The sequence below is a fragment of the Falco peregrinus genome, chromosome 1 (assembly GCF_023634155.1).
Source record: "Falco peregrinus isolate bFalPer1 chromosome 1, bFalPer1.pri, whole genome shotgun sequence".
In the NCBI taxonomy this organism is placed as follows: domain Eukaryota; kingdom Metazoa; phylum Chordata; class Aves; order Falconiformes; family Falconidae; genus Falco; species Falco peregrinus.
In genome coordinates this window covers 126017709-126033649 of record NC_073721.1, presented here as the reverse complement: position 1 = coordinate 126033649, position 15941 = coordinate 126017709, and the positions used below count along the sequence as shown (strand labels likewise).

The window sequence follows — 15941 nt, the reverse complement described above, 5'->3', positions numbered from 1 at the left end:
ACGAGAAGCTACGCTACTCTACACTAAAAGACAGTTACGGTCAGGCTCTTCAACTAGGAATAGGATACAGCTCCACTCCTTGGATGTGTAACTATCAACCAGGAAAAGAGCAAACTTAATCACCGATTGCCCAGTTCAGTGTGTGCTACCGTATGTAAATCTAACTTTTAGGAAGACACATTTCAGCCAATTATAAAGACAAAATGTTAATCTTCACGTTCAGCACAATATTGAGAAATGGCAAGAACAAACTAAGCAAAGAACAAACATGATCAGTTTAACAGAGACACAAAACAACTTGTAAAAGAGGCAGGAACAACACTGAAAACTAGACTATCACATTTGAAAGCATAGTTAAGTTTTACAAGGGCAGTGGTGGTTAAAAGCATTACTTCCATTTTCTAGCTTTCAGTTAAGATCCCGCAATTGCCACTCTAACACCAACACACGCGGCCAACCCCCCACCCACCCACGCCTCCCCGTGCAGTAACAGTGTTTGCAGCCAGGCTGCAGCAAGGAAGGTAGGGCAAAATACAACCGCCAGCTGCAAAATCATGGGAAGTTCATTCAAGCAGAGGTCAGTTAAATACAGCAAGGAAAAGTCAACAGCTTTATAAAGACACTGTTTACCACACTTGAAAACCAACTGCCTGTTTATTTTGCTGCCTCACAAGCTATTGCAAACCAAGGCTGTGAGAAGGCTTGTCTTAGGGGAGATGGGGGACGCAGAAGGGGCAGGTTAGGGAGAAGGACCCTGTTTGCCTGTCTGGGGCTTGCCTAGGAGGAAGAACAAATGCAGCAAACAAAACCAAAAGATTCCTCTAGAAGGGAAATGAAATGTTTTTTCTTTGTGGTTTTCTCTAATCTTCTCTCATTCGTTCTCACTCAATCTCTTTATACCCATATCTATTCTTTCTAGATCTACTTGCCCTACAAACGATGCATGAAAATTTCAACAAAACACATTAAACAGAGCTAATTTAACAGCTTTAGCATTAAATATTAGGTTCCCAAGCTTATCTATGACTATACAAACTCCTCTGTTTCTAAACCCTTCAGATTTCTCAAGGAAGAGACATTGGAAATCTGGAATTTAAAGAGTGCAGAAAAGCTAACAGATTTCTATTAATTCATCTGGTGTATCTGCTGTGTTTAAGAACACCAAACAGATCCTGGCAAGTCAAGCACATCATTTACTTCTGAAGTTCTGGAGTATGATTAAAACCAGAAATATGCAAATATATAGTTTTATACAAGAAAATAATTTTGATGGCTAGAAACATGCAACCATGCACCGCAAACAACTATTATTATTTCACAAAGAAAGGCAAAAATAGATCTCCAATTGAAAACCGAGTGGATTAAAATAGAATTTATAATCTAATAAAGCTGGAATCTAGCCAGGACAACAGAGTTAATATGAACATTCTTTAAAAACTTGCCAGGAATGGTTTTTGGGGGTTTGGCTTTCTTCTCATAACTATGAATTATTAAATTTTATAACCATTTCTTTAGCACCCTCCAAATGGTACAGAGCTTGGAGGATTAGTCAAGAGTGGTTTATAGGCCATGTCTCCTTTGCAATCTCAGAAAGGAGGTACAATGCACAAATGTCTAATGGACTTTATTTTATTTTTTTTAATTTACGTATGAGAAACAAAGGCACAGTAATGTAAAAAAACCACAAACAACAACCCACAAAACAATGAATCACGAGCATCGCTTTACCTTGCTGCTAAAAAATTTCCTGAATAATTCAGAAATATGAAAGGGCAGGTTTTGAAAGTATAATAAAAAGCTTTTCAAGCAGACTTATGTAATTAAACGGGTGTCAACAAGAACAGCTTCAGACAAGCCGCATAAAATCCATTTCTCATCTTACCAGAATCTCACCATTTTTGAGGGGGTGCTGAAGCAGGGCGGGTGGAGGAGAGTATTTACTACTACTTCATTCATCCAGCTTAAACCCAGGCAAGGCAACGAACAAAACCTACATTTGCTTGTAAACCATACATACTGTTATTAAGAACCAGCAGCGCAAGCTCAGGTCCGTTGCCTCTGCAGGTCCCCACCATTAGTACAACACACTCTAAAATGCCTAAAACATTGCAAAAACATTACAGAGCAGAGTTTCTTTGTCAAATCTATTATTTTTACCAATTCACTATCACCACAGTTTCCTGAATTATTTCATGCTTACCTCATTCAAGTAATGATCCAAACAGCATATGGAATTGGTATACATTAAGTGAGAGTGACACGTTGATGCCTTGGTTGTGTATTTCATTAAAGCATTTCGTATGAGCAGTGAGTTTTCAAAATCTGAGCAAAAACTGTTTTAATACATGACAGGATCATTCACAGGACCAAACCACTCAAAATTCTATATGAATGTGTAGATACATTATGTCTCTCTAGAGAGAGAGAGAGAGACAATTAGTATTTTATTTATATCAGTAATAATAATGATACATAAAAAACAGATCCTACCAATTTTATTGTTTATTTTGGAAAAACTCTATAGCACTAGCGTGAAAAAAAAAAAGAACCCAGCTTGAGTGGCTGCATTTTCTACAGCTCTAAAAATATTCTATTCCACCTCACCAGTACCCACAGCTAAAAATAGCCACACAATCCTCCTGCAGTAAAATACCTCTTGCTGTCTTGAGAAAAAGCCAGTCTCTAATTTCCATTCAAGAACAGATACCTTAAAATTTTTAATGAACCTTATGTTATCACATTGTTGAGGTGGTGATGCGTCCTAACACAACTGCAGCTGACCATCACTGTGCCAATATACTAAGGTTAATCTTTTCCGTCTATCGTGACCAAGTGCGGCTTATTAAATAGTGAAGGGAACATATTACCTTCTAATGCAGAAAGATACTTGGACTAAAATTAAACTTGCACTTTACAACGTAGTAATTACCTAAGTTCAGGCCATGAGAAAAGCTATCATTGAATTGGCCTATTACCAATGATTTCCAATAATAGCATGTTTATTTGCAAAGGTAAAAATAGTTATGTTAAGTAAGAGTCTCTGGACTATAGCAATTTTTTGCTACATGCTGTAAGATAAACAAGACATGCCTAGTTGGTTATTCACTAACCTAATACAGTACATACTTTTGATCAGCTAAATTTGTCAAGATATTAGAGAAAAACCTAAACACTGTAGAAGCTACCAACCCAACACGTACGTAATTCTTGCTTACCTTCCCCAGACAGGCAAGACACTTAATTTTGTTGCAGCACAGGCATTTTGCTTATTTTTTTTAACAACAGAAGGCATTGTATCAATTCATGTTCAATTCTCTTTCAAGTATCACTGCTAAAAATTTAGTATACTGCCTCCAAGCTAGACCAAAATTACTGCATTTAGATTAAGGCACAGAAAACTTATACCTTTTAAAGAGGTAAAATTCAGACAGGCTTTGAATTATGTTTAATCGCACCAAAAGCCAGGAAATCCAGAACACAATACTGCGTATACATAGTATAAGTGTGCATATATACACATATATGTACATATACATATATATACACACACACACACTATCTCATCATAATGTAGTTTGTCCAAAACCTCTTTTATCAGCCCTGACAAGGGTTCATTTATAAAACTGCTTCTGGAAGCAAGATCAAATGCCTATGTACAGTACACTGTAATAACTGTATATAAGCAGACACCAAGCAGCTATATGGGAGAGAAACAGTGCCATGACACACCTTAATGGGGGATCTACATCTCAGGATGCATCATTAGCCCTTTAAAAACCACCACCATTTACGAAGTTCCTGGGTAACACAAGTGTTTATACATAAACACTTCCTCTCTATTAACCACAACCTCTTAGCACCAAGCTCCTGCCGTCTTCTGGAATCAAGCAGCAGTACCTTTTAAGCTGCTGCCCACCATACCTTGAATTTCCTGTTACCTGGTGAAATGCATTTGTAGTGTGCAGTATTGGGTCAGTCCCAGCTACACTCCTCCCGGGAGCCACCCTTTCCCGGGAAGGCAGGAAACGTCTCTTGTTAGTGCCTAGAGCCATGCCAGCCCAGGCTAAAGCTGGCCTCTACGCCGGACCAGCTGCATACCAGCATCTCAGAGCAGGGCCGAGGGCTGTGCAGAGCCAGCATGCCCTGCGCAGGCTGCGGGCTTCAGGAGCTCGGCCACACCAACAGGAACCAAGAGAAATTCCAGATCCCCATTTCTGTTTTGTCACTCGCTCACTGTGACATCTTGGCCATTTTAATCACTTATCACAATGGATGTTGTGTAATCTTAACGTTTCAAAACACTTCAAAACTACTCGAAGGGAAGCATTTTAGTAAACATGTAAATCATATATATATATATATATATATATATATATATATAAATCATTCTTTCCTTGACAGCAGTGACTAGCTCTTAACCCACTTCCACGAGTTACAGCTGCCCTACACTTGCAAATCCACTGCATTACTGTAAAGTGACAATGCCACATTCTTCAGCTTAAAACAGATGAAAAACTGAACTTGGATTCTGGTCAGTCTGCTGCATTTATCACTTAAGATGATTTTTATTTTCTGTTCAACCTGAGCTTTCAACGGTTAATACTCTGAAGGAACAGGCAGAGCTACAGTGGGGGTGGGAAGGGCAGGGAGTAGAGCAACGAAGGAGCTTATTTGAAATAGTGCCTAAATGTATGTATGAAAATAGCCTGGAAGTACTCCAAGGGCTACAATTAATTCATAAATATTACGTATTTTATAACTCTCTATGATACATTGTATAAACAGAATAGATCAGCTGGAAACTCTGTGCAATTGGGCAGATATTTATGTTTGATTTTTTTTTTTAAATCAGTCATGCATTAGAGCATTTCTGAGCAATGAGGATTTCTAAAGACCTACACTAAGTATTAAGGGATAATTTCATGACAACCTTCCATGCCAGAACCCTCCGCCCTCTCAGCCAACCTCTGTGGAGTAAATACACAGCTACCCCAGCTCTCCGCTCACCACTGCCCTTCGTGGGCCCACAGATCTTCTCTGCTTATCTGTGCCATCATTTTGCCAGAGGGAAGGAACATCACTGGATCCTCCATACTCAAGTTAAGTCACTTGATTTCTTTAGACACCTAAATGTATGTCCCAGAACTCAACTGCTGCCATTCAGGCTGGAACATTTTAGCCTCTGTTCCTAAGAGCACCGACAGCAGTGAAGCACTTCAAATGAGCAGTACTAAAAAGCTAGCACTGCCAAATCCCTACACAGGGTATCCTGCTTCCAGCATATTTTTACTCTCAACAGGAAAGTTGCGAGTTTTATAAGGCAAAAAATTAAGTTCACAATTCGATAACAAGAGTCCCTAGTAAACTCTCTACCAGGATTAGCATAACCCATACCATCATCTTCTAACAGCCATCATAAAGGGAGATAAAAGTATCTCTAAAAGACTCCAAGTTACTGAAGACTTCCAAGTCCTGGCAGCATTTCCAATAACTACTAAATGATCTCAACATCTCGGTTGCAAAAGGAAATCTTTAAAAGTACATATTGCAATAGCACAGCTTCCTCTCTCATGCTGTGTGAGCACCGCTGCTAGGCCTCAAGCTCTCCAAACACTTGAAAGACCACTCCAAGCTCAGATTGGTTCACTGATTATTAACGGATTACTCACATGCTTTTGAGTCAACCACGTGGTTTGCTGTAATTCCTTCTACTAAAAGCTTTTATTAGAACCATAGAATATCCTGAGTTGGAAGGGACCCATGAGAATCATCAAACCCAACTCCTTATCAAATTATCAATTATCAAAAAGATATCCTAATTTGATCTTGGAAAGCAAAGTGGCTTCCTAGATCCAGTCACATCAGCGCATATCCTGTGAGGTCCTGGAATTTGGGCGATCTCAGCTCTATACGCATGAGGAGATTGAGCAATCAGCTGAAGTGAGCAGTTACAAATTATAGTCCTTTTCTTGTAGCACAAGAGCTGCCCGGTCGGTTAAAGCAGTCTCGTACTTAAACGGAGTCTAGACTATGGAAAGATTCTCTATACGTACCACCTGCAAATACATGTTGAAGTCAAAAAAAGAAACTTCAGTGCACTGTAATTCTAGTTCAGCTACAGCCCATGAACAAGAGAGCTAATATTTCAGCTTATTCTTGCACAATTAAAAGCTGTAGAGCCGGAAGTCAGAAAGCTGAAGCCCGAGCTGAGAATATAGTGTTTTGTTGAACTTCCTCCCACAAAGAACATTAAAAAAAATAATAAACACAGAAGACAGTAAAAGCGTGACTTTCATATAAACCATTGCACAGAGCAACAGATCAGCTTGCTGATATATGGAAGGGAGAAATACTTGCCAAACAAAACTTTTATAGTACCCACCCTAGATTTCTAAGCACTTAATTGTTTAATAGTGGTACCTTGAACTACAGTCACCCTGAAGATTTTAGTCAGATCAGTTGCAGATCTGTCTTTAAGAATGCAGCATATCCAAGTAACCACGATCAATCACAGTCAAAAAGAAAATTTCAAGGTAAATCCAAGTCGAAAGCATGAACACTAGTTAGTAAGTACATAATTCCTGAGGGCAGGCACCAGGGGTGAAATTCTGCTTATTGGAGAAATCCTGTTATTAAGAGACCACAGATTAAGAAGTTAAACTAAGACCTAACCAAATCAAGACAAGCCTCAGCAGAGCCACTGGAAGCTTCTTTCACCCGATGAAGCCAGTACCTGGAGTCTGACAGCACCCTTTCTGTAAGTGATACTCTGACTCCCCAAAAAGCCCAACGTTTCTCTCCTCCTTCCAGGAAGCTGAGACCTGTAGGCAAAAATCCCAATTTCCATGGCTCAGATTTGAGTTTCATTGTTGTGTTCCATATCACTTAAACCTGAAGCACAGCAAATAAATTGCAGGACGATCATCTGTATGCCATTCAGACAGCTTTTAAAAGAGTAGCATAGACTACAGCCTCTTTAAATAGAAACTAAAAACTTAATTTCCCCTTACAGGTTAAAATGTTTTTTGGAACAACTACACAGCTAAATCAATTAGGAATGGCATATGCTGTAACAAGAAGTATTTTTAAGATGTTAGTTAACTATCTAATGTCCCTTCCATAGTAATCTGGCAAAATTTTGGTACTGATTATTCATCTCATAGTAAACACATTTCACCACACAAAAGAGATCTTATCTGTATGTTCAAAATTACTTTTAGAAAATTTGCCTTATGCTTAAAATCAACCCATTAACAGTGTCTGTGCACTGAGGGCTGAGAATAGGTAAAAATTAAATGAAAGCTGCAGCTTCACTTGAGCAAGTAAAACCAAATTTTTACTATTTAAAGGAGTCCCTACTCAAATGAAAACAGAGAAGTCAAAATAATAAGGCAACTTTCATACATTCCATCGAGCCCAAATTGGATAGCTTTTCCTCCTACCCCACCAAAAAAAAAAAAAAAAAAAAAAGTCATACAATTATATCGAACTGTGGTTAACCATGGGGCAGAGGGCTCAGACTTCTCACCAGTGCTGCAAAAGCTCAGCGAAAAGACTCATCCACCAACATACATTTTCAGAATATCGAGCTTTCCTAGTTGACTTGTACACAAAATCATCCAGTATAGATGCTTCCTCAGTTTTGCAATGAGGATGACTAGTAAAATATGGCTCAAATTCAACAGCTCCACTAAACATGGCCAGATAATCTCTTAGTTTCAGATAAACAAGCCCACTGACAGTCTTCTTGGGAGTAAAGAAAATGGTGTCATCCCCTGACAGCACAGCCAGCATTAACCATAACTGTCAGTATTAGCCACACAGCTCTGAAAGAGCTACACAGGAGTCATGCACTTGAAACACTCAGAGAGGAGCAATCCGAGCAGAGTAACAGCAGGAGAAGAGTCCCACCGTTAGTGAGGCCTAGCTGTTATTTTCAGTTCTTCAAACAAGAACAAGTTGAGGTAGCACAGGCTAAATTTACGAGTTCAACTAGATAGGCAAGTCTGCTCTTCTGCAGGCATCCTACTCACTGCTACAAGTTGTATGGGCTGCTGCAAGCCAGAGAAGGTTAGAAAATGTTAGCCAACAGCCTTCTAACCTTAGCTTTTCACATATGCTTCAGCCAGCCATGCACAAGTAGATTCTCAATAGCTGTTGTTGAGAAGGGTACAGATGGACGAAGTACAGCATTTTCCCCTTGCCATGAATCCAGCCCAGCAAGCAGTAAGCACGTCGATTTTAATCACAGTTCAAGAGCTACATTTTGAGGAAGCAAGTGTAAGAAGGTAACATCCATTTCCTGCTTTTGTTCTTGACATTAAAAATAATAGTTTGCAAATTTAATTTCCTTATCTGTTATTCACATTAGCTTGTGTACTACCCACCTACGTAAAATATTTGGGTACAGAATGCATGTTCAAGTGCCCTGCTGTGCAACTCCCTTCCCTGAGGCTTTGTCAAATTGTTGTTTTTCAAATTAATAATCACTTACTTTATAGGACAGAAAACTACTGTAGCAAACCTTCCAAGCAATTCCACCTTGACTTGGGAAAGACAAGGGAGAAAGACATCCAAAGATGTGCTTTGGCCAACTTTTACCTAACAACTATAATTTCAGAAGAATTTAAAGATCTTCAAATCAGCAGAGATCACACTCATTCTGTGTCTCACGCACACTTTTTCTCTATTCTGGTTAAGTTCCATTTTAAGCAGGCAGATAATTATTCAAAACCCCCAATCAGGTCATCGATTCTTCCTGTGGTGGATGGAAACGGAGTGAATTCAAGTTTCTTATCCCTACCCCATGAGGAATCTGATGAGAAAAACCAAGCAGGAGATGTTGAAATGCTGGCCAAATGCCAGGGAGAAGTTCTGAGTGTTTATGACAAGTACCTGCCATTTGAAAACAAACCCAGGGAACTTAGAAATTTGACATTTGATGAAACCCACACTGTTTGCAGCCTTGAGAAAGATGCTCAAACCATCTGGGGCAAAAACTCAACAAATAATTTAAGACTTTTTAGAGTATCAGCAACTGTATAGATGGAGAAAATTAATACAAGTCTGCTCCACACCTGCATTTAAAACTGCTAAGTTCGATGCACAATTGACTCAAGTTGTTTTGAAAGTGTATAAAGCTGCATATCACAGGTTATTAATCCAACAGGTTTTGTTCATTAACATATACATATTTATTACTCTAAAATACCTTCGTGACATTTATAGTCAGCGATTTTACAATCTGTAGCAACATTACTTTCCACTACAAAAGGAAACAACCAATCATTCAACAAGGCCAAGTGCAAGGTCCTGCACATGGGTCAGGGCATTTCCCAGCACAAATACAGGCTGGGCAAAGAATGGGTTGAGAGCAGCTCTGAGGAGAAGGACTTGGGGGTGCTGGCGGACGAGAAACTCAACATGACCCAGCAACATGCACCTGCAGCCCAGAAAGCCAACTGTATCCTGGCTGCATCACAAGAAGCGTGGTCAGCAGTTCAAGGGAGGCTGATTCTCCCTCTCCACTCTGCTATCCTGAGACCCCACCTGCAGCGCTGTATCCAGCTCTGGGGGCCCCCAACATAAGGACATGGACCTGTTGGAGCAAGCCCAGAGGAGGCCACAGAGATGATCAGAGGGCTGGGGTACCTCTGCTGTGAGGACAGGCTGAGAGAGTTGGGGTTGTTCAGCCCAGAGAAGCGAAGGCTCCAGGGAGACCTTACAGCACCTTCTAGTACCTAACAGAGCCAACAGGAAAGCTGGAGAGGGGCTTTTTACAAGGGCCTGTAGTGACAGGACAAGGGCGAATGGCTTTCAACTGCAAGAGGGTAGACTTAGATTAGCTATAAGGAAGAAATTCTTCACCGTGAGGGTGCCACAGCACTAGCACAGATTGCCCACAGAAGCTGTGGCTGCCCCATCCCTGGAGGTGTCCAAGGCCAGGTTGGACGGGGCTTGGAGCAACCTGGGCTAGTGGACTGTGTCCCTGCCCATGGCAGGTGGGTTGGAACTACATGATCTTTAAGATCCTTTCCAACCCAAACCATTCTACGATATGCATGGATATTGAAGCTCTCCCTTCCTCCAAAAGCACAAGAAAAAAAAAGCTTTTTAATAGTATTACTTCAGACAAGCAGAAAGACATCTGCAGACAGGATTCACATGTAAAACAAAAATACCAAACATACCCTAAGTTAACTGAAAGGACAAAGATTGCTTAGAAAGGTACCTGGTTGGAATTATACCCACTTCCATTTTCTTACCCTGACACTCAAGAGTCTACAACTATTGTATATAAACTCCTCAAGCAGTAAGACATGACAGAGCGTGAATTACGATCTCTTCATTTGGGGCCGGTTTGTCAGACACAGAGCTGACAGCAAAGTGTTCTTACCACATCTGGGAATAAATGCATACCATAATTCCTGCACTGGAATGTCTTATTGAAATTATATCATTATTTTTAAGTATTTATAATGTAAAAGTGATGAGACACATACTGAGTACCTAATTATCCTGTACCACCACCATTGCCTTGAATGCTTATTAATCAATTAGGTTTTAGATTAAAGCTAAACAGATGTAGTATACCTCTTCAAAGAATACCTGAAGCAGATTATAAAAAGCTATCTGCTTTTTCCCCTCAATGCCTGTTATAACAGTTAAAACAAAAAAATACACAAACAACTGTGCAACATACTTCAGAAACCCGCAGACCACCATAACCACTCACATATCAGGCCTCCTACATTCCTGAAGATGTTCAGACTGTTAATGTAAAGTACCTGCTCATTTCTGTTTACAAGGGATCTCTTCCACAAATGCTTTTTTTTTTTTCCACTCACCCACCATCTCCCCATATCTACTTTCACATATCTCCTCCTCTTACCAGATATTCTTAGTCAATCTTTTCCAGGGTTTCAAGGCAGCAGAAGGTTCCAACGTGCAAGCAGCCCCTCCAGAAATCAACCGGACTATTGTATTTAAGCAGTATTTAAGAGTACTAAAAGTTAACCGTGCCATTAAGTGCTACGTGCAGTCAGAGCCAGAAAAATTACATTGTTATATAATGCTCTGTAAGCACCAGATTATTCTCAGAAGCTACACAGGTGATTTATACCTTAACACAAAAGACAGTTTAAAGAAAAGTAGCCACAACTGCAAAAGAACCACAAGTCTTCCTCAACTCAGATGTCCAGGCTGTAACGGATCACAGCAAATATCTAGTCTGGCATTCTTTCCCAGCACAGATGAGAAGATTTTGTGGGCTTGACGGATTCAGGGGTATTTTTGTTTTGTTTTGCTTTTTAAGTAATTAAACTCTATGGTTTAGAAGAACTACTGAAAGCAGTCAGATTTTTTCATTTTTTTCAGGTTTGGTTTGTTTCCTGCCAAACTCACCCCTTAAATATAAGGGATCTTTGAACCATATTTAGTGGCTCAGCTAAAGCAACTAATGAGTGTTACGTAAGATGTCTCTCCATGTAGAACAATCTGTTCCAAAAGTTACCAAAAATAGCAATTCTCTAAATACTGTTGTGATGCAATATTTAACCAGTTACTGCATTAGCAGCTGAATTCATCCATTACTATTAAAAAAAAACAAGAAGAAAAAAAAATACTTCAAATGTTATTACAACATGTGCAACCTTACCTAGGCTGGTAGGTTTTATCAGCTCATCCAACAAGTCATAAAAAGGTAATTTCTGAAGTTTTATGTCGGGGTGGACAGGGTGGAGCGCAGATGTGAGATGGGGGAGTTCCAGTTCATGTTTAGGTCCCAGAAGCGAAACAGGAAGCAATGGTGATGTGGCAGGGTGGCCATCGTAACTGAGCTGTGGAATGGTAGACGGAGACAAAGTTGCTGGCATGGAGCTCGAGTGCACACTGGGGATAGATAAGTCTGCAGGTGTCATGATTTTCTGAGGGAACCTTCGCCTATAGAGTTCTTTGATTTTCATTTGTACAGCAGGACTGCAGCCAGCCTTTAACAAATGCAGTGCTTTTGTGAGAAGTTCGTGTTTTCGTCCGTGCTTGTTCCTCCCCGCGTAACCCAGAAGTACTTGCAGTTCAGAAACTCTAAGGCTCATAACCATTTGCTTAAAAGAAACAAAACAAAAAAATTAGTATTCAAGTTACATCATCTTAAACACTAACATCAGAATGTGGCTTAATCCCATTAAGTATACAGTTTCTAAAGGCACACCACCACTGCTCTTCCCCCACCGATTATCTGAAATATAATGCAAAACAGTACTTGTTCAGAGACAGATGTATCTACTTAGAAAGTCTGTAATGAGCAATTTTTCAAGGGATTTCTATTTGCCATACACAATTGAGGACAGCAGTGCTGAAGGAAAAAAAAATGAGAAAAGGACAAGTTGCCAATATAAAATAAATGTAATTATTTTCTAATCACTCTTCTGCTAGCATCGCTAATGTTAACGATTTTTTTAACATCCAGCCAGATGAATAAAACCTCATACATTGACAATATCCAAATCCCCAGCAGTTGCACTTAAAAGCTGTGCCAGTCCTTAGCTCTGAAACACCACTTACAAGTCCCTCCCTCACTTTCTGCCATGCAGCATAACTAATCCACACAGGTTCAAAGGAAAGGAGATAAATCACTGATGTTCAAAAGCGAGAGAGAAAAAAATTATAATCAGATTTGTGTGCAACCCCACATGATAACTACCGAATTACAGGAAACTTTTTCCGATTCCATTTCCTTACTTCTCATATCAGAGCTGAATGTTCTGGTTTGGATGGGGGAGTTGGGCTTTACCTTCTATTAATTAGCATCTTCATTTACACAGCCTTTTACTGCCTCCCAATAAGTCTAATGAATCAGACTGGTAAGACTTGTAAACTGTTTCAGTTCTTCAGGAACCAAGAAAAACACCACACAAAGTATGAAACCAGCAGTCGTCTGTGCATGCTAAGGACCTCCCCGCTGGTCAAGCGGGAGCCAGAAAATCAACTTATGAGCCTTAGCTTCTATTTTAAAAATTCTCTCAGTGCTTGGCAGTGGCTTGTTGGCCATCACAAGGCCTGTGACAGCAGCTGAAATAATATTCCTGCAGAATTCTGGATTCCCAAGAAATCACAAGAAAGTTAAATGCCTAGAATCCATCACCACAACTCACTATGTGGATCTTTTGTATGAAACCGTTAAAATACCCTGAATATTTTGTAGTCAATTCCAAAAGATCAAATTCAAAATAATACTTGAAGCATATATTTGGGACTAAAACAGCTAATTCAGCATATCAGGGTTCTGCAACTTCCCAGCCACTGAAGGCTGAATAACCAGACCAGCACTTGCATTTGCAATCTTTGAGAGAGTACAAATGCTCCCATCCTCTCCAGTTCTTCAAACTGTACAAAGTATTCAGACACATGCATTACTCAAGTTATTTTCACATTAATTCTTAAACCTAAAGTGCTAATATGAGAAAGTACACTATCCTTAGATGTAGCAAAACCAGCCCGAAACTTCTACCAATTCCTCAAACCTCCAGCACCTGCAAGAGATCTTCAATGCACAGGTGTCCACAAGAGGTATTTTCCTACACTGAAATAGGTCATGTTATTTAAAAGCCCTAAATTAGATGATTCATGTATTTAATGAGGTCTGCACCCAGAGAGATTTAACTAAATTTCTGCTCTGTTGAAACACACCAACAGAACTGAATAACCTTGCTGCAAATCTCAGATAAACCTTGCCACAGACTACCGCAAACACTTCGGATATAACAGGGGTTTGCTGGTATTTTTTTTCTCTGAATACCCTGAGAACCTACTTCACACTTTTAACTATGGGACTGTCAGGGAGTTACTAATGAGAACAGACCAGGTAGTTTGTATGAAATGGAGATGTCTTAAAAGAATAAGACATTTCAGTTACAATCTGAAGTGTTGACAGCTGAAAGGAAAGTGAAACAAATAGATTTGAAACATCGAAAAAACACTATTTCTAATGCTTTACAAACATTTCTTTAACAGAAGTAGTTACAGCTGAAGCGTTTAATGCCTGCTGCCATCACCATTAAAAGTCACTTCCTGAACATCCAGAACCTCTCAGAGCTTCACTCTACTCTTGTTTTGTAAAAACTCATAGGCCAAGCCTACAAAAAACACAGAGGATCAAGAAATAATTGAGCGAACAGAGAAGTTCCTGCTACATGTTGGATGTTTTCCATTTTTTAAGGTATAGGCAAGTTAGAAATAAGTATACAGAAAGCAGGACCCATTGTGTAGCCACTCAAACCAAAACAAATAACATTCCCCAGATCTTCCCCACCCTGGTACATTCCTTACAAAGGAGGACAAGAACAATTTTATTTGCAATGTTAAAGGCACGAACAGATACATCAATTAAAAATGCAGTCACGAAAAAAACAGCAATAAAGGCTTGTGGTTTTATTACAGTTTCATACTTCATTGGTAAACCTTTGTTCCACAAATAAAAAGAGGTAATGCTTTAAAACAACACCCACACACACACACATATCCATGGGGTTTTGCCAGTGGATCGTGTCAATCAGTGGCACAGGGAAGCAGAGCTCAACAGAGAGCCGTGCTGGCAAAAGTCTCTCACGTTGCTGCAGTATGAACATGAAAATTCCTCTCCCCTCCTCCAACACAGTTGTGTTTTATTTGAGGACACAACCCAGCTCCACCAGCAGAAGTGCCACTGCCTGTACAAGCACTATCCAGGCTACAAGCCCTTGGCCCATGTCACACTGGTACCCTAATCTTAGAACACGCAGGATAATTATAGCAGGGAAACAAACCAAGTGCTGTCAAACACACAGAGTAAATACATAAAAAAGCTACAACTTATTATTTTTTTTCCTGTCACATCTCACCTCATCACAATTCAAACCCTTTGCTTGCTTAGCTACATGAGAAAAGCTGAAGGGCAAAGACACAAAGCGTTTTGCTTCAGGAAATCTTGGGGTTTTTTTCCTGTTGCCTGAAGTAGAGTGGTAAAAAGATCACTCACAGCAGTACAGCTGCAGCGCTACAAAACCCACCACAAAGAGCCTATCTCCCAACAACAGCAAATATCCACAATGCAAGTAACTGCCCCTACCTCTGGCTGTTTATCAGAATTGGCGAAATGTTTTTTTCTTTCCTAACACAAAAGTAACTAACAAAAACCCAACAACAACAAGGATCCCAAAACAAACAAAACCAAAAGGAAATACACAGCTACCTACCAAGGACAGACTGAAGGATAGCTTGCAAACTTCAAGGATAGCTTGCAAACTGCAATTACAGATAACTAGGTGTTTAGTTATGTGTTCATAAACAAGTAAATACATGTTCCGACAAACATCGCACTAGTACACAAGAAATTGATGCTATTTAGCTACAAAAAGGTTGAGCTACTTGCCACCTGCCTGCCTCCTGCATGAGAAATGCAGCAAGCTGACTGCAAACCAGTTTCAGATACAACAAATCCCAGTACCAAACACACGAGGTGGTGTTCTGATGATGTGCATTTTGTTACCTGTCATACACAGACAATATTTAAAATTCAAAGAGAGGGCAAGAACAGTAGAAAAGTGTAAAAGAGTATGAACAAGCTTTACAGAAACTTGACTTATCTCAGCAGAGTAATTCTATTTTGACTCACTGTGAAGACCTTCACAGAGTTTAGAAGGTAACTCTAATCTATAAACACACATCTGACATTTCCTGCTCGACAACACAAACATTTGTTCCTCCGCAAAAGCTGCATTAGTCACGGGGACTGCGTGGCTCCTTATATACACTCCCCCTTCAGCCCACATCCCCCCACCCATAGCTTGTGACCACAGCCCATCCTTCCCAAAAAGCCATCAGGGCATTTCACTGTCTTAAGACAAGTCATCTAATTGTATGTGTCAGGCAGGAGGTCCAAGGAAGCAAAGAGGCCAGTTTATTTT

At 39.9% G+C, this 15941-nt stretch overlaps 1 protein-coding gene across 4 annotated transcripts in view; it reads right to left on the bottom strand.

Moving 5' to 3' along the window:
* The window catches only part of PIAS1 (protein inhibitor of activated STAT 1), a 67101-nt gene that overhangs the window by 29009 nt on the left and 22151 nt on the right, over positions 1-15941 (bottom strand). For all 4 annotated transcript variants that reach the window (XM_055816332.1, XM_055816324.1, XM_055816347.1 and 1 more), the window contains exon 2: positions 11657-12101. In XM_055816332.1, coding sequence (XP_055672307.1) covers positions 11657-12101 — 445 coding nt within the window. The remainder of the gene's footprint in view (positions 1-11656; positions 12102-15941) is intronic.